The following is a 24856-nucleotide window of genomic DNA, read 5'->3' as shown; positions in this document are numbered from 1 at the left end:
GCAGCCACAACTACACACGTGGTCAGCGCCAGTAAGCTTTATTTGGTAATGTTCATTAGCATTGGCCTATTTATTTTTTATTTTTTTCAATTTTGATTAGATTACGTGTGAGTTTTTAGGGACACATATGCGCTATTTGCTAGAGTGCTTGAGAAGTTTTTAGGGTGCTAAAATATGTAGGAGATAGAAATCCAAATTGTTGAGCATGAGTCCAATAGTTGTATTCTTTCAAAAAACAGTCTTATAAGAATAGACCTCGCACATGTCGTTCTTCTAATCACTGGTAATCTCGTAATTACTCACACTACCCAAGTCCATTTCTAAATACTCGACACTATATAAACAACTCTCCTCTCAAAACCCTTTCTCCGACCCTCTCTCTACAAGCCGCTTCCTCAAAACCCTAAAAATGGGTCGTGTCATTCGAGCACAGCGTAAAGGAGCCGGGTCAGTATTCAAATCCCATACACACCACCGAAAAGGACCCGCCCGTTTCCGTTCACTCGACTTCGGTGAACGCAACGGTTACCTAAAAGGAGTAGTAACAGAAATAGTACACGACCCGGGTCGTGGGGCACCATTAGCCCGAGTAACATTCCGTCACCCGTTTAGATATAAGCATCAGAAAGAACTGTTTGTTGCTGCTGAAGGAATGTATACTGGGCAGTTTGTTTACTGTGGGAAAAAAGCTAATTTAATGGTGGGGAATGTTTTGCCATTGAGAAGTATACCTGAAGGAGCTGTTGTTTGTAATGTGGAACATCATGTTGGTGATAGGGGAGTTCTTGCTAGAGCTTCGGGTGATTATGCTATTGTTATTAGTCACAATCCTGATAATGGAACTAGCAGGTATAATAGTAAATAACCTTTTTTTTTTTTTAATGTTTTATGTGATGGGCAATTTTGTTATTTGGTGAAATGTTTGCATTTTGTGTTTTTTTTATGTTGTGGGTAATGTTTATATCTGTGTGGCTGTGTTGGGGTGAGTCTTATAGTGTATCTTGAGTTGTTTTAGTTTCATTTTTACTAGGTGAAACTTTGTTTTATATACATTTCTTCACTTTTTTGGGATTTAGTATGCCATATGCGTTGGTTTATTTGTCTATTATAGCAAGGCGTTCATATATATATATATATTTGGTTTATATTAGTCTCACCAAGCATTGTTAGAATAATAGATTTATGATTTATTGTAGTTATGATTTTGGATTTGGCATACTGATATTAGAATAATTGTCAACAAATTTTTTTATCAATAAGCAATTTCTCAAGTTGTTGTTTGTCTGTTCATAGCATAAATGCTTTTTGAAAAGGTATAATTTTTTTTTGATAATTTCCAAACAACATAATCATTTTCTATTTGTGGGGAACACGACACCTTATGATGTGTATTCGTTAGCGTTTATAAAAGATATATGAACCAACTGTTGGTCATTAATGGTTTTGAGTCACAAGGACCCAAAACGTGTCCAAATATATAGTATGAAGTAATGACATTGGTTATAACTCACAAGGACCATTGTTTAGAGGTAGCGGCAATTGTACTGTTAATATTTAGTTAGAAAAGTCAACAAAGCCCTGCTACATTACTGGCCAGTTTACTTCGGGTTGGAGTCTTGTACATCCATTAGTACTAAAAACTAGTGAGTGGGCTGGCCTCTTACCCATGGTAAGTGTGCCTGTGGTGTTTCAACTGGTTATGCTTTAAGTAGCCTTTGTTGTCTTTGCAACTGACTTGGAGTATCAAAATTGCCCCCTTAATAGGTGTTCGCTTCATCTTAACTCCTAAGCACTGATTTGTTGAACCTTTTTTTGGGGCAATTTGGTGTTTGTAGTATGTACTTTTAATGTCAATAAATGTTGCTTTTGCCACGCCACAGGCCAGTTTATTTCATGTTGGAATCTTGTGCTTCCATTAGTACTAAAAACTAGTGGGTGGACAGGCCTCTGACCCATGGTAAGTGTGCTGATGGTGTAGCAACAGGCTATGCTTTAGGTGGCCTTTGTTGTCTTTGTAACTGACTTGGAGTATCAAAATTGCCCCCTTAATCGATGTTCTTTTCAGCTCAAGTCACGAAAAGGATTTGTTGAAGCCTTTTCTGGAGCAGTTTTGTGATTTTAGTATTTACTGTGAATGTCAATAAAGGTTGCTTTTGCCATTCCCCAGGTTGGTTTACTTCGTCTTGCAGTCTTGTTCACCCATTAGTACTAAAACCTAGTGGGTGAGAAGGCCTCTGACCCGTGGGTAAGTATGCCCATGGTGTAGCAACAGACTATGCTTTAAGTAGCTTTTGTTGTCTTTGCAACTGAATCATATTATCAAGATTTGCCCCTTAATTGGTGTTCTCTTCAGCTCAAGTCATGAGTGCTGATTTGTTGAACCCTTTTCGGAGGGAGTTTGGTACTTTTAAAATTTTACTTTGAATGACAATAAAGGTTGCTTTTGCCACGCCACAGGGTGGTTTACTTAGTCTTGGAGTCTTGTTCATCCATTAGTACTAAAAACTAGTGCGTGAGGAGGCCTCTGATCCATGGCAAGTGTGCCCATGGTGTTTTAAGTAGCCTTTGTTGTCTTTGCAACTGACTTGTGGTATCAAAATCACCCTCTTAATAGGTGTTCGCTATAGCTCAAATCCTGAGCACTGATTTATTGAACCTTCTGTGTGCAATTTGGTGCTTTTACTTTGAATGTCAATAAAGGTTGCTTTTCCACGCCTCTGCCTGTATTACTTTGTGTTAGGGACTTGTACATTCATTAGTGCTAAAAACTAGTGGGTGGGTAGGCCTCTAACCCGTGGGAAGCTTATGGTATGGCAAAAGGCTATGCTTCGAGTCGTCTTTGTTGTCTTTGCATTTGACATGGTGGAGTATCAAAATTGTCCGCTTAGTAGGTGTTCGCTTCAGCTTAAATTTTGAGCACTGATTTGTTGAACCCTTTTTCGGGGGTAATTTTGTACTTTTAGATTTTACTTTGAAATTGTTATGTCAGTAAAGGTTGCTTCCGCTAGGTCACAGACCGGTTTACTCTCTGCAATTCTTGTGCATCCATTAGTGATATGAAGTTGTAGGTATGCCCATGGTGTAGCAAAGCCTATTTAGTATCCTTGGTTGGCTTTTTAAATGATTGGGTGAAGCACCAAATTTTTGCCTGAATATTTATTTATTTATTTTAGCTTGAATAGTTAAATCTTGACCTCTAATTTATGAAGCCTTGTAGTGGAAATTTTGTACTTTTACCATTTAGTATGAAAAGTCAACAAAGACTGCTTAGGCGCATGCTTTTGTGATGCTGCACGCCAGTTTACTTTGTGCTGGAGTTTCATACATCCATTAGTACTTAACACTAGTGACTGCCCAAGCCTTTGGCCCATGGTAAATTGCCCATGGTGTGGAGAAGGCTGTGCTTGAGCAGTGTTTGTTGCCTTTTCAACTGACTGTGTGAAGTATCAACGTTGCCCCAAATTTTCAGGTAAAATATAAGTTTGAACTAGTGTCACCTACTGGAATTGTTGGATAGATGTTTAGGCTTGATACTTTTTGAAGTGACATCTTTAATCGTTTGACATCATCACTGTTATCCCCTTTCAACCTGATGGTCGTGGTAGGATTTGACCGTATTTTGTGAACCACTGATGCTGCAGATTATCGTTGTCTTATTTGAATTAATAATTAACAAAGAAAGGATTGTTTGACGAGTCATGCGCATAACTCTTGATTATATTAAATGAGTCTAACAATGGGCCCATGTGAACATGGTTTTTCTGAACAAAGAATTGAACAGACGAGTCATGCACATAACTCTTGATTATATTAGACGAGTCTAACATTGGGCCCATGTGATGTGGATGTTCTGAACAAAGAATTGAACTTTGTGTGCAGCTTATGTTTTCACAATTGTTGATGTTCGGCTTTAACTGGGACTTCACTGTGAACTGTTCACTCAAACATATTTTACTGTCCAACTGACTTGTGTGAGATGCAATATTGTGGTGATCTCAGGATTAAACTACCTTCTGGTGCGAAGAAGATTGTTCCAAGCGGATGTCGTGCCATGATAGGTCAGGTCGCTGGTGGAGGTAGGACTGAGAAACCTATGCTGAAGGCTGGAAACGCTTATCACAAATACAGGGTGAAGAGGAATTGTTGGCCCAAGGTTCGTGGTGTTGCCATGAATCCTGTGGAGCATCCACATGGTGGTGGTAATCACCAGCACATTGGTCATGCTAGTACTGTTCGTCGTGATGCCCCTCCAGGACAGAAAGTTGGTCTCATTGCTGCTAGGAGGACGGGTCGTCTCCGTGGTCAAGCTGCTGCCACTGCTGCTAAAGAGAAGGCTTAGATATTTAGTGTTTGTTCCCAACTTTTTCTGTCGAAGTTGTCAGCGTCAGACATTTTTGTTATTACATTTTTGAGGAAAGACCAGAAGAAGACTTGTGATGTTTTGTTTGAAAATTAGGCCGGCAGCTATGATTGGTATTCGTGTGTTTTTTTCTTTCAAATTCGTTTGATTTCTTGTTTTTATTCTCTCACAGTTGTGAAGTGTTGCATGCACATCAAGTTGGCATCTAAAAGGTTTTATTGAGTTTGCATTTTGCAAGTTTGCAAAAACAAAAAAAAAACAATAAAAAACTCAGTTGAGATTGTAGCCATGGTTTGCGGAGTTGGTCGTTGCAAAGAATGTGAAGAGACGGTTAGGGAATAGGGACTTGAGGTGTTATCTTGTTGTGGGACGTTAGCTACGTGCTTGCAATAGTTTTTCTACTTTGTGCCTGTAGAATGGTATTGGTATCTGAGTTGACTATTCTCTGCAAAACGTTTTTTTTGTAACTGAGGAATTGTGAATCTTAATTACATCTGCAGTCTTGGCTAAAGTATCTGCAAAACTGAGTTGCATTAGATTGATGTGAGATGCAGATACCTACTAAGCCAAATAAGATCATCTTGCTACCTGAAAGATTCTTGTGTTGGGGACCTTTTGGAGTTTTTAATGGAGAGAATTTGATTGTTAGATTACAAAATTTAGTAATATTTGGGTTCTTCGATTGTAAGCTGGGATTTTGGAAATGTTTTTCAGTTGAAAAGGAGAACTGTTTCCTCTTTTAGTTTTTAAAATGAATTGCATTGAGGTTCACTGTTTAGGATGATGTCACGCTTGTGATTCAAGATTTTTGCACCATATCATGGCATTGTATGTGTTCGAAACTAGCTGATGAAAACAAAGTGGTGCCAAAAAAAATTAATATTTCTGAAAAGCTGGAGTTAATGTAAAAGGAAAATCAATTGAATGATGGCACCTTCGATTATCTCTGAATTTATCCAAAATAAAAATAAAAATCTTTGAATGCTTGGAGCTGCTGGTACTCTCCTTATCCTTCATAAAAGGTCCCATGGTTATTGAGCTCAAGAGGTTTTCTATAAGCGGTAGTGATGCAGTGATGGTTGTGGGAGGGATGCGAGGACACAAGGTTAATGTAGTTGTATAAGCCTCCTATCTGTTGGCAAGTCTGTTGTCGTTGTAGGCATGGTTAGTTAGTGTTAAATAGGCAAATAGCTTCAATCTGCTGAGGAGCGATGGAGTGGTGGTTGTTTGAGGGATTAGAAGAGACCAGGTTTGAGATGTGCTCTAGGATTCCAAAAGTTTTTCTACTTTGCCCCTTCAGAACAGTATCGCGGAGCTATTTTAACCACGGAATGAACCCTTTGATTTGTGAGCTTTTCCCCTGCATTACGTAACTTCGTAATGCGTTTTCGTGATGTCGCTACCTTGTGTGCAATTAGGTGATACTTCTGTACCACTAGCCAAATAAAGTCATCTTGCTGTGACAGAGAAATGTGTTGGACACTTGGACCCCAATGTATAAATAAAAATACTATTGAATGTTTGATATAAAACTCCGAAGCATACCTTAAGATGGAGATCATTGGTGCATGTTACTGGTTGAATTGATCATGGATGACACTTAATTGATAATTTGAATTTTCTTGGTTTTAACACCATCTATGAAATTTAAGAAATGAAAATGGTACCAAAATAAACACCATCTATGTGGAGTGCCCTGGTGGTTCACGTACTATTTTCACAGGATTATGAGGATGTTACGCTTGTGATCAAGATTTTCCTGCAATTATTCATAAAATATTTAAAGCAACACATTTTAGACCAGCAAGTGGTAATTCCCAATGGTGTCGCTTTCGAATTTAATTTCGCTTTCTCAGTTTACCATCCGCTTGACTGGAGGAACTATGCTTGCCTGAAAAATAAGATTAATATATCTTCAGATATAAAACTTCGCAACCACTCGAATTTTAGGATTGTTCTAGAGGATTGCAGAGATACTAAGTAAACAACAGAGGGAATCATCGATGTCAGGAACAAAAGACACGAGAATTGTTTTAGTATCTCTGTCGCATTTCAGATAAATCTAAGCTTCATTTTTGTGGATGTGGAAAACCAGTAAGCTCTTTTTGCAGATATATATATATAGACCATGGTACATTTAACATTTGTAGACATAACTGACCGATTTAGCAATACTAAAATGGCACTTCAGCTTCAGGTTCTAACACTTCCTTGCTCTTCCACACGCTTATCACTTTGCAGATACATAAACCCAAGAGCTCCAAGCAATACTCATCTTGGTCTACAGTTTCGGTGTTTTTCAATCCCAGTAACCTACGAGCCAATTGTTCCTAGGCGGTCGGAACATTACCAATATCAACCAACAATCTGGGACTATGACTTTATCGAGTCACTTGAGAGTAGTTTTACGGTAACCACCTCTGAATTTGTATGTAGTTAGTACTTAGTAACTAAGGGAACATGGATTGTATTTGTAGCTAAATCCCTTTTTGATCCTGTAGGGTGAGATATACACTAGCCAAACTGAGACGTTGATAGGAGATGTGAGGATTATGCTCAAAAAGGCGGTTGCAACATTGGCGCAACTCGAATTGATCAATATCTTGGAAAGGCTTGGTATTGCTCATCTATTTGCGGAAGAAATCAATAGAAGTCTGCATAACATATACGAAAAGAAAGATAAGTTTATGATGGATAATCTATATGCTACAGCCCTCACCTTTAGGATCCTCAGACAGCATGGATTTTTGGTCTCCCAAGGTAACAGAGGTTTCTTCATTTCATGTCTGGTTCTCCCCGTTTAACTTTTTTTTGAACGGATAGATAAGCCCAAACGTTGATGAATAACTTGTTTGCAACCTCAAAATCTACTTGAGTGACAAGTTTCAACAGGAATAATTGTGGAGACTGGATCATTTAGATGAAAGATCACATATAGTTGCATTTATAATACATCGTGGTGCGTTCAAAAATAATAATGTCGCAATGACTTGAAACAAGTATGTACTATATCCTTCGTCCAAATTATCCAGCGTACACTATATAGATCAATATATATATATACATAATTTATCGATCCTTTCACCGTTCAAAGAAAATATAAGTTCATTTCATTGAACATTCGCAGTAATAGTTGAGAAATCTACTAGAAAGTAGCGTTAGATACTCTGCACTGATAAGCAGATAAAGCTAAATTAGACTGTTAAGACACCATGCCAGAACAGTTCATACATAGTGAATATCGTATAACCCTGGGAAGTGTTGCATGAAAATTCTATATTCCCAAGTGATATAACAATTACTAAATTTTGTTCTTGTGACTGTGCAGATGTATTTAGGAGTTATATGGATGAGACTGGCAAATTCAAAGAGTCACTCTGCCAAGATGTTAAGGGACTCTTGAGTTTGTACGAAGCTTCACATCTCGTTGCTGGTGGTGAAAAAACATTGGACGAGGCTTTAACTTTCACAAGCAAACATCTCAAAGACGCCAAAGGGAATATCGAACCAAATCTTGCTGTACAAATAAATCGTTCTTTAGAGATACCTTTACACTGGAGTATGCTAAGGTCAGAAGCTAGGTGGTACATGGATGTATATGAGAAGGAGAAGAATATGAATCCTGCCTTGCTTCAGTTAGCTAAGTTAGATTTTAATATGGTACAAGCCGCACTCCAGAGAGATCTCAGAAGAATGTCAAGGTATGAATTCCAGGCCAACACTTGTGTCTTAATCTTTTCACTTGTGTCTTCAGTTAGCTAAGTTAGATTTTAATATGGTACAAGCCGCACTCCAGAGAGATCTTAGAAGAGTGTCAAGGTATGAATTCCAGGCCAACACTTGTGTCTTAATCTTTTCACTTGTGTCTTCATTTTTTGACTTCTCAACTCACAAGTTTAAATACAAACATTGGTTCAAACTTTATATGGTACATACGAACGCATGATGCTTTTAGTCAATTATATTGACGTCTTGATCCAGTGAAGTTCTGTACGAATCAATTTTCAGTACTAAATTGATATACATGTATATACTTACTGCATGTTCCTAATTTGGTTTAATACTCTTTTGTTTTATGTAGATGGTGGAGAAATCTTGGTGTTGCATCTAAACTGAACTTTGCCAGAGACAGATTGGTAGAGAGTTTCTTATGGAGCGTGGGAATTGCTTATGAGCCTCAGAATGCACGTTGCAGGGAATGGCTTACACAAGTCATGAATTTTGTTTTGATTATTGATGATATTTACGACGTGTATGGTTCACTGGAAGAACTCGAACTATTCACAGATGCAGTTGAGAGGTAAACTTGCACTAATAACTAATCCGACTAGCAATGTATGACTAAATATACTGTGCACGATCTTCTTAAGCTGTAATTGTGTCTCATATATTAATTAATTTGTTTCAGGTGGGATCACAAAGCAATGGACAAGCTTCCTTACTATATGAAGATATGTTTCTTCGCTCTTTATAACACAACTAATGACATGGCCTATGACATACTCAAAGAACAGGGGTGGGACATCCTTCCTTACTTGACCAAATCAGTAAGCTTCTCTTCACAATGGATTTATGAGTATAAAGAGCTATCTTCACAATTTTACCACTTGGAACCATAACTCTCTAATAACCAAACATTATGTTTGTTTCAGTGGGCGAATTTCATTAAAGCAATGTTGGTGGAAGCAAAATGGTGCAACACAGGTTACACACCATCTCTTAAGGAATATCTGAACAATGGATGGCTTTCATCATCTGGTTCTGTATTCCTTGTCCACGCATTTTTTGCTACAAAGCAGAAGATAACAAGTGAAGTACTAGAAGGCCTAGACAAAAATCATGGTCTTCTCTACTGCTCATCAATGTTGTTTCGCCTCTCAAATGATTTGGCAACTTCGTCGGTAACTACTACAATTCCCAAATAACATGTATTATATTCAAGATTAGTATTGCTTCATGGTTTGCATCATTGCATGATATACCTTATATGTTTTAATCTCATTACTGCGATTGGCACAGGCTGAACTTGAGAGAGGAGATGTTGCATCTTCAATATATTGTTATATGCGTGAAACAAACGCTTCAGAAGGTGATGCTCGAAAGCACATCAGAAGCATAATCAGGGACACATGGAAGAAGTTGAACAGATCAATATTTGAGTCTTCTTTTGAGCCTACATTCGTCAATATGGCTGTAAATCTTGCTCGAACATCTCTTTTCATTTATCAATATGGAGATGGCCTTGGTGTTGAAGACTCCAAAAGCAAAGATCATATACTGTCTCTGATAGTTAATCCTGTTGAGGTTGAGCTTATTAGCACAGCTCCTTTAAAATATTCAGTTAATTAGTTTATCTGAAACTCTTATCAATCAAGTGGTCTTGCCTTGCCAATGTATGTTCTTGGATCCCACTTTTGGATGCCTTGCCAATGTATGTTCTCGGATCCCACTTTTGGATATGCGTTTGTAAAGACACTGTTAAATAAACCCTGACTAGGACTTACTTACAAGACTTAAAAACTGAAATCTGATCATTGAGCTTTCTGTTTGACTGTTAAAACAAAGACTTGTTTTTTTTTTTGGTAATCAACATCATATATACTATTTACATGTCCACGGTTACAAACTTCTTTCTTTTTCTGTTGGGGTTTAAACCAATACCAATCAATTCCCCACTACACAAATAACTTGTCTATCTAATAAGCTAAGATTTTTTTTAGCACTACAGGACAAAATTACAAACAAAGGACGGTCGATATCTATTTTAGGAAAATCTAACGGCTATTGTGTGCGGACCACTTGCGAAATTAGAAACCCAAACCTTTGAAAAACCCAACAAAGTTCGTAGACAATACAACGGTTGTTGAGTGCAGCAAAGAAGGCTTGATTCGTACTTCGTAAACAATACATCTCTTTCTCTACCGCAGCTGAAAAACATTGATATGCCAACAAAGTTCCTCCTTTCTACAGTTTCAGTCGATTTGCATCTCTTAAAGGTTCTTTTTATCTCCGTCTCAATTAAAGTTGTGATTTTTTTTTTCGTTGTTCAATTATCATCGTTGTTGTCTAAATTTCGTTGTTCAATTATCATCGTGTTGTTGTTGTTGTCTAAATATTTCGTTTAAAGTTGCCAACTTTTAATGGTGGTAGCCGTCCATTACTTCATTGTTGGTGTATTGGTTTTTTTGTGTGTGTGAGGGTGTTGTCCTTTAATTCTACGTTGTTTTTAATTGTTTCTCTATATGTATGATGGGTCCTTTGTTGACTGGTACTAATACTCTCAACAGAGAGTTGAGAAGCTCCCTGGTTTTGATGTGTAACCAAATTAATTATGATGGGACTTGAGTTTGGTGTTTGGGAATCAATAGGATGACATCAAATCTGTAGGTGCAAGCTTGATTTGTTAAATGAACTTTTCGGGTACGCTTCTTCTCAATATCTACCATTACTTTTACTACTAACAGTCTTGAGATGGTGAATGAAAATATAAAATCGGTTTTGTAAATGCTGTTGATTTACATAATGTGTAAAATCCTATGGTTAGGATGATGATACGATTGATAATGTAGACTTGAGTTAAGTGAATGGTGGGAAGTTACGTATGTGATTCCTGTAGACTTGCGCTATCTTAGTTTATTTCCATTCATGTCCTTAGCAACAACGAAATAGGAAAACTTTAACCGAGTACTCCTTCCATCACTTTTCTTTTCACGACAGCTTTGCAACCTCCATATACCATTTCCTATTTACGACTGCTTTATATTGTATGATGTATTGTATGATATTGGTGCTGCTTTTGTTAGATATTTGGCAAACTGTTTTACTTCATGTTATTTTAGGTAGTATTTGAATTTTATTTTTTACTTCCAAGTGAGAGGATTGGAGTCAATAGCTTACAATAAGGACTGTAGTGGTGTGGTTTTGCTGACAATCACTCATCTGATGATATTAAAATCTCATTTTTTGTTTAGGAGGATATTCATGAGCTTCTCTTGAGTTTCACAGAAGTTGGTTAGAGCTCCCCTAAACCAGTATTCCGTATAATATTTCACCCGTTTTGTTATTAGAACTTCTCTTATTAATCCATCATTTCAGTTATGATACCATTTAACTTTCTGCATAATTTCTTTCCTAGGCAATCATGGTGATAGAGCAAATTCAGGTTGTGCAAGAGCGGTTGCAACAATATGAAATACTATTATGTGATTTCACTTTGTGTCATAACCACTTTTAAATATCACTTGAACATAGTCCCAAGTAACTAAATTGTTTTTTTTTACATAGATTTACACACACCCACACACATATATATATATATTTGTCCGATTATACATATCTATCATTATATTGATTGTTTGTTATTTATGAGTACAACTATATCAACATATTAACGGACGATCTTAGGTCGCGACTTCATTACCACAAACGGAGAAATGAAAGAGAGGGAAAAGAGATATGCTCACGCCATCCTATTACGCCCCAATCCGATATATGTGCCTCCCCATCGGAGATATGCTACGCCCCCGAATCTGGTATATGTGCCTCCTAATCAAAGATCTACTCCTTCTCCATCTAATGTGCTTCATAATCGAAGATCTACTCCTTCTCCATCTGTTGTGCCTCATAATCGAAGATCTACTCCTTCTCCATCTGTTGTGCCTCCTAATCGAAGATCTAATGCAGCTCCCAATAGGCTATCTGTTGTGCCTCCTAATAGAAAATTTACTGTAGCTCCCAATAGGCTATCTCATTGTGCCTCCTAATCGAAGATCCACCGCAGTTCCCACTAGGCTATATGTTGTGCCTCCTAATCGAAGTTCTATTATGGTTCCCAATATGTTATCTGTTGTGCCTCCCAATTAAAGATCTATTGCACCTCCTAATCGAGATCTGTTGCACAACGCCTTCAAGAGAAAGGGAAATGCAAGTGTCTCTAGATCACAATCAAATGACTATAACACAACAAAATCGGAGAGAGAGAAAAAGATGTTATGTCCGATTACATAGCAGATTCCTTTAAGAAGACGAGGTCAACGCATCGGTTGGATCCTCTTCATCAATGTATGATATATCTCTACAGAGAAAACCAGCCTCCAGTCACAAAAAGATATAACAATGCAAAGTTGTGAGGATAACACTATGTAAGTCAAGTGTTTAAATTCTCACTCTTATGTTAGGTTTCAATATACCATAAAAGCGTGATATATCATAGGTCTATTTTTGTAGTGATCATGATATGTTTGGATTTGATGAAAGTGAAGAAGAAATTCTTAATCCTCATAGAGGCCATGCGCTTCCAGTTCCAAATCCCGCCACTTTCGGGAAAGATGGATGTTCTTTGTCCATTTTGTTCGCCCTCCATTGGAAAGATGAATGCAGCTTATCGAAATCAAGGCTAAACCGACCTTTATTTGGAACTTGCTATTTACAAGGAAAAGTTAAGCTACCGCTTCTTTCTCCACTGCCTTTGGCACTTAAATCTTTATTCGAAGGATCTAATAAACGTGCAAGATTATTCCGTGAGCAGATTCGACAATACAACGTGTGTAATGCCTTTACCAGTCTTGGTTGCAAATTTAACGATCGTGTGTTACATGGACGTGGTCCTACCTCATTCACTGTTCATGGGGAGTTGCGGCATCAAATTGGTTCATTGTTGCCTGATCCAGGGATGGAACCTAAGTTTTCACAACTTTATATTTATGATCCCCTAGCTGCTTTGGATCACCGCCACAATCATAATCCGAATTTGTCAAGGGAAGTGTTGAAAACTGTACAAGAGACTCTTTTGCAGACCCACAAGTTTTGTGATATCTATAAGCAAGCATTTGAGGTTTTAACTGAAAATGCTCCTGAGAATAACAATGTTCCGGTCCATCTACACTATGATCCACGCTCGGATAGACGAAGGTACAATCTTCCAACAACTGATGAGATTGCAATGATATTGCTTGGAGATGGGAGTAAGGTTGATGCCATGCATGATATTGTACTTCGCTTGAGAGGAGGGCATGAGTTGGAACGGATAAGCGAATGTCATCCCGCTTATTTGCCTTTGCATTATGTTCTTTTGTTTCCTTATGGGGATTTGGGTTGCTCACCGATTTGAAGTTGTGGGACGCGTCAAGAGAAATGCTCTAAGCAATGCAAGACTCACCCAATTATTGTATTACGCCTACTACGGTTTGTTTGAACGACCCGCGAGTACTCATCCATCTTGCCGGGTGTAAATTATTGCATGAATTTTTGGTTGATGCTTGGGCTGCATATGAACGAAACGGCTGCAATACATTAGACTAAATCAAGACACCATCCGTTCGGATGTGTACAAGTGCTTGATGATGTTGCACCCGAGGGATTAAGTCCCGATCAAATTGGCTAACGGTTCATTTTGTCTTCCTCGCATGTTGGAAGTCCAAGGCACATGTACGAGATTTTTCAGATTCAATAGCTATCACACCCGCACTATAAGCACCAAAATATTTTTCTTACAAAGGATGGTGGAAACCCTAATTGGCAAGAAATTAAAGATGCGCGCTCAAGGAACACCAAACTTCAACACTTCGGCCTGAAAATAGTTGCACGGGTATTCGAAATAAACGAAAAGCAATTATGAAAGAAATCTTGAAGAATGATATCTTCGGCCGGGTGGTTGCATATGTCTATACCATTGAATTTCAGAAGTGCGGTCTTCCACCCATGCATTGCCTTTTATTTCTCACGCATGATGACAAAATCCGAAACAGTGAGCAAGTGGATAAATTTGTATGTGCTAAATTCCCAGACCCCAACACCTACCCTGCATTGTTTGAAATAGTGAAGAAGTCCATGGTTCATGGCCCCTGTGGTGATCGAGATCCGAGTGCTTCATGTATGGAAAATGGTTGATGCACCAAAGGCTATCCAAAAAGTTTGTGGAGGAAACAATTATGGATAAAAAGGGTGCTCCATTTACCGAAAGCCATTAATCGGCAAGAAATATTTTGTGAAGAGGAAGAATAAAATGGTTAAAATTGATAATGGAGATGTTGTTCCCTACAATGCATATCTGTCTGAAATGTTTGACTGCCATATCAATGTTGAAGTTTGTGCATCGTGTCAAGCTGTTAAATATATTAACAAGTACATCTACAAAGGCTATGACAAAAACAAATGGTGGTGGAAGAACAAATGATGAGATTCAGCAATATATCGATGCAAGGTACATTGGACCAACAGAAGCTGCATGACATCTATTTCAAAATCCAATGCATAAAGAGTTTCCAAGTGTCCAACGATTGGTGCTTCATTTGGAAGGCATGCATAGGGTTGTTTTCAATAGCAAAGAGCCCATGGATGCAATTCTTGCCCGAGCCAGAGACCAAACTTCAACACTGATAGCTTTCTTTAAGCGTTGTGCTGAAGATCCAGATGCACGAGCATATATCTATCAAGAATTTCCACGACACTATGTTTTCCACAAAGACTCTCAAGAGTGGACTCCTAAGACTCAGGGACCTTCCATTGGTAGGATGTATTTTGTAAGCCCTAATGCCGGGGAGAGGTTTTATCTATGCTTGCTACTTACTGTTGTAAAAGGGCCTACCTCCTTTGCATATCTTTGTAAAGTTAGTGATACCGCAACACAACACATACAAAGAGGCATGTATTGCCCGCGGGCTGTTGGAAGTCGATGATGAGTGGATACAATGCCTAGAAGAGGCGATAATGAAAACCGGATATCAACCGGGAGGTTGTTTTGTGTAATTCTTTTAGAGTGTCATCCGTTACGACCATATCTACTTTGGAGCAAATTTGCATCGAAAGTATATGTGATGATCTTGGACATTGGCTTCAACAAAGCACGACATCCCGATCCAACTGATGAGCAAAATAACAGATTATGGTTTATATCTAGTGGAACAAATCCTTTTAGAATCTGTGAAGACATTGGAAGATTTCCTGCCCATGCCAAAGCAAAAAGAGGATTGGAGCAAAATTGTTGGCAATAGGCTCATTTGGGAGCAACACCAACTTCAGCATGAAGGCATAGGAGAAGAGGTTGCAGTTGATGTGAGTCGTCTTAATGACGAACAACTTGATGCTTACAATCGGCCGCGGATCGATTCAAGATTGGTGACAAGGGCAAACTTTTCTTTTTGAATGGAGCAACTGGTACAGGGAAAACTTTTTTGTATAATACAATTGCAAAGGCCTGCCGCAGCATGGGTCTTATTGTCATCATGGTGGCATCATCGGGAATTGTATCTTTGTTATTGTCTGGTGGACGCACTGCTTATTCTACATTTAAGATTCCAATTGATGTGATGGATACCACTTTTTGCGGCTTCGCTAAACATTCTGACCTTGCTTACCTATTTAAAGAAACAAAACTAATTGTTTGGGACGAGGTGCCCATGCAACATAGATACTGTGTTGAGGTTGTGGATATAACACTTCAAGATATCAGCAGAAATAAGAAGATATTTGGTGGTATCACTACAGTTCTTGGTGGTGATTTTCGACAAACACTACCTGTTATACCGTTAGGCCAGAGAGAGCAATTTGTTGGTGCATCACTACGACGCTCTATCCTTTAGAGTTATTTAGAAGTTTTGCACTTGGTACAGAAAATGCGGCTTGAAATGGCGGAGTCTGAGAATGTCAAATTTGCCGATTTTTTGTTGGAGGTGTGCTATTAATGCCTTCTAATTAGAATGTTTTTTCTCTATTAGTTCCATATATAAACGAACTATTTTAAAAACTAATGAATTCATTTTTTGCTTTGATTCATTTAGATTGGCTCGAATCCCAAAGAATACGTACAATTGCCGAATGGAATACGCAAGTGTACCAATATCCAAGAACTCATTTTCTCTGTTTATCCCCAATTGGATGTTATGGACACACCGTCTCCAACTTTCTTAACTGATCATACTATTCTTGCTGCCTGTAATGATGATGTGAGTGCAATTAATGAGGTTGCACTGAATTTGTTCCCCGGTGAAGCTTTTCGAGTATTTGGTTGCGGATAAAATTATCGAAGATGATATTGATAATCCAAGTGGGGCTCACTATCCCACTGAAGTTTCTCAACTCCCTCGACCGCTTCTAGCTTACCACCTTTCAATCTCAAGTTAAAACCTGGATGCCCTATAATGTTGCTCAGGAACATAGCACCTAAAGATGGCCTTTGCAATGAGACACGACTTATGGTGCTTCAATGTGTGAGTAAAGTCCTTCAAGCCAAAATTTTGACTGGAGAGAAAGCTGAAAATCCGGTACTCATCCCAAGAATATCTCTGGCTCCCTTAAATTTAGAGTTGCCTTTCAAACTATCAAGGTGACAATTCCCTGTTTGACTAGCTTATGTCATGACAATTAATAAGTCGCAAGGTCAGTCAATGAAATATGTTGGCATTGATTTGAGGACATCTGTTTTCAGTCATGAACAACTCTATGTGGCCATGTCCAGATGTACTTCTTCAAAAAAAAATTTTGTTTTTCTTCCACCTAATGCAAGAAATTGTACCACAAATGTCGTATACCAAGAAGTTCTTCTCTAAGGACATCGATACCAATGAGAAAAGGCGAGTAAGAAATTAAAGAATGTTACTTTTATTGGTTTAGAAATTAAAAAATATGTTGTATCCATATATATGTAAGTTTTTATGATAGTTTTTTTTTTTTTTTTTATAATAAGTGGATACTTAAAAAGTAAGAATAAAGATTATTTCATTTTGAGAACCATCTCTTTGTAAACAATATGCTAAATGTATCAAGTTTAAAAAAAATCATGTGTATGTGGTTTGCTTGCGGTACCAAGTTAAATTGCCGAATTTTTCAAATGACCGATTGCAATCATTGCTCCATGGTGCATTTATCCATATGGTAGCAGAATGGTGTGAACAGTATGTACAGAGGGGAGAATGAGAGAAATGAAAAACTTGATTAGTGGGCATGGAGTATTTATTTTATTTTATTTTATTTTTTTCTTTTCGTTACTAGAATTAGCCCCCTGAAAAATTATGCAAAGTTTTTCTTTAATGTTTGATGAGTTGTCTTTTTAGTTTTAGAAGTAATTTGTGTTATGTATAAATATGGAGTTATATATTTTGGTATGGTTGATCTATGAGAATTGTATTATTTGATTTTCAGGTTATGACAGATTTAGGTTTTGAAATGTTGAAAATACAAAAGGAGACTCTGCTGGATTTTTTTATTTTTAAAAAAAAAAATTGATGATGCTCTTAATTGAAGACTTTCCCCCCTTATTTTTCTCATTCTCATTCTGATACGTGTTGAATTAATAAATGTGTAAGGGTATGTGTAATGAGTTGGTTTGTGAGAAATGAAATGCATAGAATTGCAATCATTAAGCTCACTTGAGTATGTGTATGAAATGATTATGAAGTATAAAACTATTGGAAATGATTATATCATCGATCCAATGCTACCATAGAGATGGTCTCTTGGGGTGTTGTTCAAAAGCAATGTGTCTAGAGTGCCGACTGGCACGGGCATTCACTAGTATTTGAATAATTCAACTCCAATCAACAATCTAAATATTCCCTACAACCAAACTAACATGCCCAACTCGCTAAACAACTATTAACAAATGTGATAATAATGTAAAACAAGTAAAACAAACCACAACACAAAGATATACCGTGGTTCGCCAATGGTGCCTACTTCCACAAGAGCTAGTCCTTTATAAAGTGGGAAGGAAGATTACAATCACTCCTTGCAGTCTCACCTTACTAGATCACTTCTCTTTTCTTTACGGGGGTTGTATATTTGTAAGGTTATCTCTCAATCTTGATAGCTTTCAAGATTGGGTTTCTCTCTTTGTTCTTGTGTATTTTCGTGTCTCTTCTGAGTGTTAGGTTTTGCCAAAAACCCCAACCCTTATTGCAAACTCACGGTCCACAAAAATAGAATTCTCTGAAAAATAGGCATGGGCGCAGGGCGCGCCTCGGGCAAGACCAAGTCGAGCGCGGGTCACGCTGAAGGTACTGGAGGTCGACCAAGGCATGATCGTGGGTCGCACCTTAGGCAAGCCTATTCTGAGCGCGGGTCACGCTCTGGCTTATGCACGCAAGCATAACACCTTTTCTCCTCTTGTGAGGGATAACGCCAACAATCTCCCTCTCCCGAACAGTGAGGGGGGGGGGGTACCTCCATGCAATTTCCAAATCAATAGGAGGAGTCTGCTACCATTCTAGCGGTAGCACATCAAACATCAAACTTACCTTTCGGTAAGACTTTGGTCATTATATCCAACCCGTTCTTGTCGGTATGGATCTTCTCGATACACAAATGCTTGTCTTCGATTACTTCTCTAATCCAATGATAACGCACGTGTATGTGCTTGGATCTAGAATGAAAACTCGGATTCTTGCTCAAATTGATGGCGCTCTGACTATCACATAGAACTACAAATTGTTTCTGCTTTAGCCCTAGTTCGTCGAAGAACCTCTTCATCCATAGCATCTCTTTGCAACACTTAGTGGCGACAATATATACTTGGCTTCAGTAGTGGAGAGGGCAACATACTTTTGCAACTTTGATTGCCAAGAAACTGCTCCCCCTGCAAAAGTAACCAGATAATCAGAGGTGGACTTCATCGAGTCAACATCACCTGCCATGTCTGCATCAGTATAGCCTTCAAGTAAGGGCTTACTTCTACCAAAGCACAAACACGATTTGGAAGTGCCCTTGAGATATCTCAATATCCACTTAACACCTTCCCAATGCTCCTTCCCCGGATTTGACAGAAATCGACTTACAACACCAACGGCGAAAGTAATATCCGGTCTTGTACACACCATTGTGTACATCAAGCTGCCCACTGCGGATGCATAAGGAATCTTTTCCATCTGACTCTGCTCATGCTCACCCTTTGGACACATCTCTTTGTTCATGCGGAACTGGCCACCAAACGGACAACTAACTAGGCTTCGCTTGATCCATGTTGAATCTCTTCAACACCTTCTCAATGTAGCTTTCTTAAGAAAGCCACAACTTCCTACTCTTTCTGTCACGAGTGATCCGCATCCCAAGTATCTGATTTGCTTGACTCAAATCCTTCATCTCAAAGGACTTACTCAAGTACGTCTTTCTTCAGTTTGGATATCTTGTTGATGTTTGGGCCAACTATCAACATATCATCCACATACATCAATAGCACTATGAAATCCCCATCTGGAAATCTCTGAACAAACACATAATGATAAGAAGCAAACTTCTTGTATCCTTGCTTCGCCATAAAGGAGTCAAACTTTATGTACCATTGCCTCGGTGCCTGCTTCAACCCATACAAGCTCTTTATCAGCTTGTATACTAGGTGTTCCTTGCCTTTGACCTCAAACCCCTCTGGCTGGTCCATGTAGACATCTTCTTCAAGGTCTCCATGAAGAAAAGTTGTCTTAACATCTAGCTGCTCAACCTCTAGGTTCATACTTGCGGTCATACCCAACACCACCCGGATAGAAGTCATCTTCACTACAGGAGAAAAAATCTCATCAAAGTCAATCCCTTTTCTTTGACCGAATCCTTTCACAACAAGGCGAGCTTTGTGCCTTGGGTGAGGATTGTTCTCCTCATACTTGACTTTGTATATCCACTTATTCTTGAGAATTTTTCATCCTTGCGGTTTCTCAACTAACTTATAAGTGTGATTCTTATGCAAAGAATTCATCTTGTCATGAATGGCCTTCAACCACTTTTCTTTGTCTGTACCTTCAAGTGCCTCTTGATAGTACATAGGTTCTCCACCATCCAATAGTAGCACGTACGTATGTGGTGGATACCTGGTTGAAGCTAGTCTCTCTCTATTTGACCTCCTTGCCCCATCTGCTGGTGCCTCAGGATGATGCACTTCTGCTTGCTCTGGTGGTGGTTCATGCATCTCATCTGCATCTTCTATACCAATAGGTTATATCCCATCATGAGCAATATGATTCTTATCATGAGCTTTAAGCCCATGGTTCTCTACATTTTCAATGCCTTCTGCACGTTTCACAGTAGGAACTTCTGGTTCTGAATCAACAAGATCATTGGTGAAAGCCTGTAGCTTCTCACCCTCTTCAAAGTCTGCTATGGTTTGGTCTTCTAGAAACACAACATCTCGACTTTGGATTACCTTCTTGTTAATTGGATCATAGAGTTTCACTGCAAGAAAGCTGATTGTTAGCCACGGACGAAAACCGTGGGTAAAGGTCTTTAGCCACGGCAATCGACTGTCGCAAGTCCGTGGGGTTTTGACCTGTCGGGAAAAGTTTAGCTATAGCTAATGACCATGGGTAACTGCGATGGTCCATGCTACAGCTCAAGCCGTAGGAACTTCCCACTGAGAATGACCATGGCAAAAGCCGTAGCAAGTCCCACAGAAGATGACCGTGGGAATAGCCGTAGCAACTACCACAACTCGTTGCCATGGCATAAGCCGTAGCAAGTTCCATTGAGAACGATCGTATGCGTGTTTGGCAATCATTTCTATGAGGGATAATAGCCGTAGCAATTTCCGTAGCAAAAGTAGCTTTGCCATGCATATCTTTTTGTTATATCTACAGACATTAGCCGTGGCTAAAACATTTCAGATTTAAAAAAAAATTATCCTAGATCTGCTTTTGCCTTTCAATCAAACTAATAATTCATCCATCCTATTAACAATACTACAAAGAACTAAAAGAAGCCACATATTCCCAATCAATATTTCTTTGCCGAAAAACAGATAGAGAGATGAATATTCATACAAATATAAAATAATAATAATTAAAAAAAAATTAATCCATACCATTTATGATCACAAGCTCAATATAATATGAATTTTCAAATATTTTTCAATACATTTCATCACCCTATAAAAGTAATAATGTCTTAGTTCACCACGCGCATGTTTCTCCGCTACGTTTTATCAGTCCCTTGCATTTCAATACCTTCGAAAAATGATTTGAAGCCTTAACCTTTTCACAAGCATCCACCTACATCCAAATGAATCATAAGGAAATTATATTAAAGTTAAAATCCCATAAGTCTAAAAGTCGGGACCTAGCTGAATGGTAAAAAGCCATAACACATAGCAAGAGCATTTCTACGCGCTTGTGCAATTAAAACTTAATAAACTAGTTTGCAATGGGGGCGGAGGCGCATCTATTATTTGTTTCCTATACATATGATCCTAACAGTCTTAGAAGCAGAGATGTAAAAGTTAAAACTTGTGGATCATCATTTGTGAGCAATAATTATGATGTCGATGCAACTTGAACAAAGGATGTGAAAAGGAATGATACACTTTAAACGGTGCTGCAAGAAGAATTATCACTTAATAAACTTATGAAGGGTGCTTCCATAAAAAATGACACTTCTTTATTATTCGATCCTCAACTGATGTAGCATCCAACCTTTGTCGAACAAAAAAAGAGCCAAGGTCCGTGGATCGATCAACCATTGAACTGGTGAAACCAATATAAATAATCAAGTATATATTAGAAGGGGAAAATTACATATAGCTAAAAACATGGGGTTCAAACTAAAAACATCAAACTCAATACTATATCCTAGTGCAAGATTAGGCCACGCTTCAACATGGGGGTCTACTTGTAAAACAATACTTAAAGAAAAAAAAAACACCCACAGAAAAACATTCTTGATCAATATTTGTTTAACCAATATGTCATCTAAGAAAACTACATTATAACGTCACAAAATTTCAAAGCATTGCATGCCTAGAAAGTTGATTGAAAGAACTAAGGCGGCATAATGCACCAAAGAGAAAACATGTTGATGCGACACTAATGATTTATCCATAAATCAAAAAGAAAGTCAGATTTGAATCCACATAGGAAAATGTAGTAGTTACAAGCTCCATGGATATAGGAACACAACTAAGGATTATTGAACTCCCCAACTAGCCACGTGGAGCTTTTCGTTTTCTCTAACTTATATAATTTGTTTCTCCTAGAAGTAGGAAGGTGACCAAGATCCCATGAACCAATTGACACACAACTACCTCGGCCGAACCACACCACAAGCTTCGGACACAAAGCCTTAATAAGCTTTTACATAATAAAGGTGAAGCATTTGACTAGTTGCTAAACGACAAGATCAAGCAAATAATTTTTAGTTCTGCATTTCTACCTACATATTATGCAGCTCCGTGCTCTGTTAGTACAAGATAAAACTGTCCCCGCTTTTTTTTTTTCCTGAATGAGCCCGAATTCAACGAGGTTTCTCATGGAGAGATGAACAACACACCTCCTAATTATGACCGCCAGAGGGAATGGGTGCCATAGATTGCAATAATTTCTTCCAAGATAAAAAAAAACAGAAAAATCATGTAATATAAGTGACATGTACTATTTGTTCTAACAAAACTAATAGTCTATCTACTTTGGAAAACAAACTCTATCATAACCATAACTAGGCTACTCAGTATACATGATAATGCGTGAAAATGAAACAACAGTTTATTTCTACAAACTTCTTTTCTTCTAAAGATTTAATTGATAGAGGCAAAAGATTACCATGTGCATCTGTTGAGAACCCGAGGAAGAAACTCGCGCTCATACAAGTGGCTGAAAAGGCCATGACCAATATCGTGCAATAGTCCTATAAATTGAATAACCCACAAACAATAAGGATTACCAATCACCAAAAGGTAAAAAACGAATCATTAAAATGGTAGAGCTGAACACCTGCAAGCTTCACCGTCTGTAAATCTATAGGTTCAATGCCAAGCTCTAAGCCCTACACACACAGCAAAAACAACAATTTGAGTAAAATATACCAGGTCCCATGATAAAATATTAGCATAGCATTTTCCAAATATCTCCATACATGGTACTTTTGAAGTTTCTCAACAAACTTCACCAAAGAAGAAAATACACCCCTAGTGAGTGTTTCGAATCGAGAATGAATGTAAATTCCTGGATACACCATATACACTAGACCTGAAACAAATTGAACTATTTAATAGAAGGTTTTTAAGCCCATTAAGCTTTTCATACATAAGCAATATTACAGTCCACAACTACTTCTATCATTTGGAGAAAAACCCTCCATGATGTATCTACAAATAAACAAGAATCACACAAGTTCAAACTATATACAAAATAAATAGCATGATCCATTCATGAATACACTTATCCCAAGCCCTCATCTCAAGCAAAAATGTCTTACCAAATTAACAAAATCTCTAAACATGAATTATTTTACTGGACATAAATCTATATTTAAAACCTAAGCAATAATTGTAATGAAAAAGAAAAATATTTGTAAATGATAAAGCAAAGGAGACAACAACAAAACAAATTAAAGATCAATGTAAATCCATTTTTTTAAAGGAATATGTGTGCAATATATATGCTCCAACTAAGAAAACTAAAACTCAGCCATCTAAGGAGGTCACATTGATTGAAAACAAATATATATTAAGAGAGCATATCCAAAAGAGCTATATTGAAATTAAATAAATCCATTTTACATAGTTGTTTTATTCACACATACAACCAATAACAAAATATATTTAAGAATTTGGCAACTCACCTCCGTAGTAAGTAAAACACCTATAAGAGAACCCTATGAGCACCGAGAAGGCCACCTTCTTGAGCTGAAAAAAAAGCGTAACAAATAAATATGCTTCTAGCAATATATTTCAAAACAACAAAGAATTTGTATTTTAATAGTTATATATTATGACTATACAGTTCAAAGTTCAAACCAAAAAAGTAAGTGGCAAACCAAGCAAAATTTGTGTTTTGGCACATACAAATTCACCAATGACAACAATACAAACACAATAAAAATATTGCCGATACTCCCAATTTCGAAAACACACAAATTGAACCTCCAATTGAATTCATAGTGAAACTCATCCCCTCAAACCCAGCAAATAATGTTTTGTAAAGCATATACAACTATTAAAAATTGATTTTTTCAAAATAGAAAAATAATAAAATTAAAGGATAATAGGTTAAAACTAAAGAGAAAGAAGCAACAGAGCAATTAGGAGATGAAAAACAACGAAACCATTTTAAAACTACTCAAAATAAAATCTTTTGTAATTGCATCTCTTCGATAAGGAAATTGTAACAGTAAAACACCTACCAAAAAACCTAAAAAAACAACGTATTCTACTTCAAAAATCACACCCATTAACAAAAATTTATTGTTCTAATAATTTGGTTTGCTTAATATTAACTTGTTGATAGTTTGGCGATGGAAAATCCTATTTAAAGTTGAGATAGAAAATTAATGCTATTTAAAGTTCTAATAATAGTTTGTTGTGTTTTGGAAATGGCATCCTCCTTAGATATTTTATAATACTCAAGCATAACTATCAACAAACACTTTGTCAGAACCTTCAGGGAGTATTAAAAATTAAAAATTGTCACATGTTAAAGATCAGCCATACCTCTTCAAGTGAAACCAGACTATTAACCGGGTTTAAGCTCTCACATGAGCACCAGTTGTAACGTACTAACACTTAAAAGTTGAAGCCTACTTAAACTTTTA

The 24856-nt window shown here is 37.6% G+C and overlaps 3 protein-coding genes and 1 long non-coding RNA gene across 4 annotated transcripts; 3 read left to right on the top strand and 1 right to left on the bottom strand.

Moving 5' to 3' along the window:
• Nucleotides 1-353: 353 nt before the first annotated feature.
• LOC147477425 (large ribosomal subunit protein uL2) lies at nt 354-4499 on the top strand. The gene is made up of 2 exons (XM_086582782.1): nt 354-849; nt 4000-4499. The coding sequence occupies exons 1-2, from the start codon at nt 410-412 to the stop codon at nt 4337-4339; spliced, it is 780 nt and encodes a 259-aa protein (XP_086438908.1). The 5' UTR covers nt 354-409; the 3' UTR covers nt 4340-4499.
• A 1999-nt stretch (nt 4500-6498) lies between these two features.
• Nucleotides 6499-9880, top strand: LOC147477424 ((-)-alpha-terpineol synthase-like). The gene is made up of 7 exons (XM_086584201.1): nt 6499-6770; nt 6862-7120; nt 7689-8061; nt 8442-8660; nt 8769-8907; nt 9013-9261; nt 9380-9880. The coding sequence occupies exons 1-7, from the start codon at nt 6540-6542 to the stop codon at nt 9707-9709; spliced, it is 1800 nt and encodes a 599-aa protein (XP_086440327.1). The 5' UTR covers nt 6499-6539; the 3' UTR covers nt 9710-9880.
• Nucleotides 9881-15223: 5343 nt separating this feature from the next.
• On the top strand, nt 15224-16374 carry LOC147477423 (uncharacterized). The gene is made up of 4 exons (XM_086586007.1): nt 15224-15412; nt 15553-15906; nt 15970-16029; nt 16138-16374. Exons 1-4 carry the CDS (start codon nt 15224-15226, stop codon nt 16372-16374), a joined length of 840 nt encoding a protein of 279 aa, XP_086442133.1.
• Nucleotides 16375-22796: 6422 nt separating this feature from the next.
• LOC147477422 (uncharacterized) lies at nt 22797-23204 on the bottom strand. Its single transcript, XR_015209198.1, has 3 exons — nt 23180-23204; nt 23038-23089; nt 22797-22951 (listed from the first exon to the last, which is right to left on the bottom strand). It is a non-coding gene; the product is annotated as an uncharacterized LOC147477422 (long non-coding RNA).
• Nucleotides 23205-24856: the final 1652 nt, after the last annotated feature.

The sequence above is a fragment of the Coptis chinensis genome, chromosome 9 (genome assembly GCF_015680905.1).
Source record: "Coptis chinensis isolate HL-2020 chromosome 9, ASM1568090v1, whole genome shotgun sequence".
Taxonomy (NCBI): Eukaryota; Viridiplantae; Streptophyta; class Magnoliopsida; order Ranunculales; family Ranunculaceae; genus Coptis; species Coptis chinensis.
Note: the sequence above shows the minus strand (reverse complement) of the source record. Positions and strands in the feature narration are given on the sequence as shown.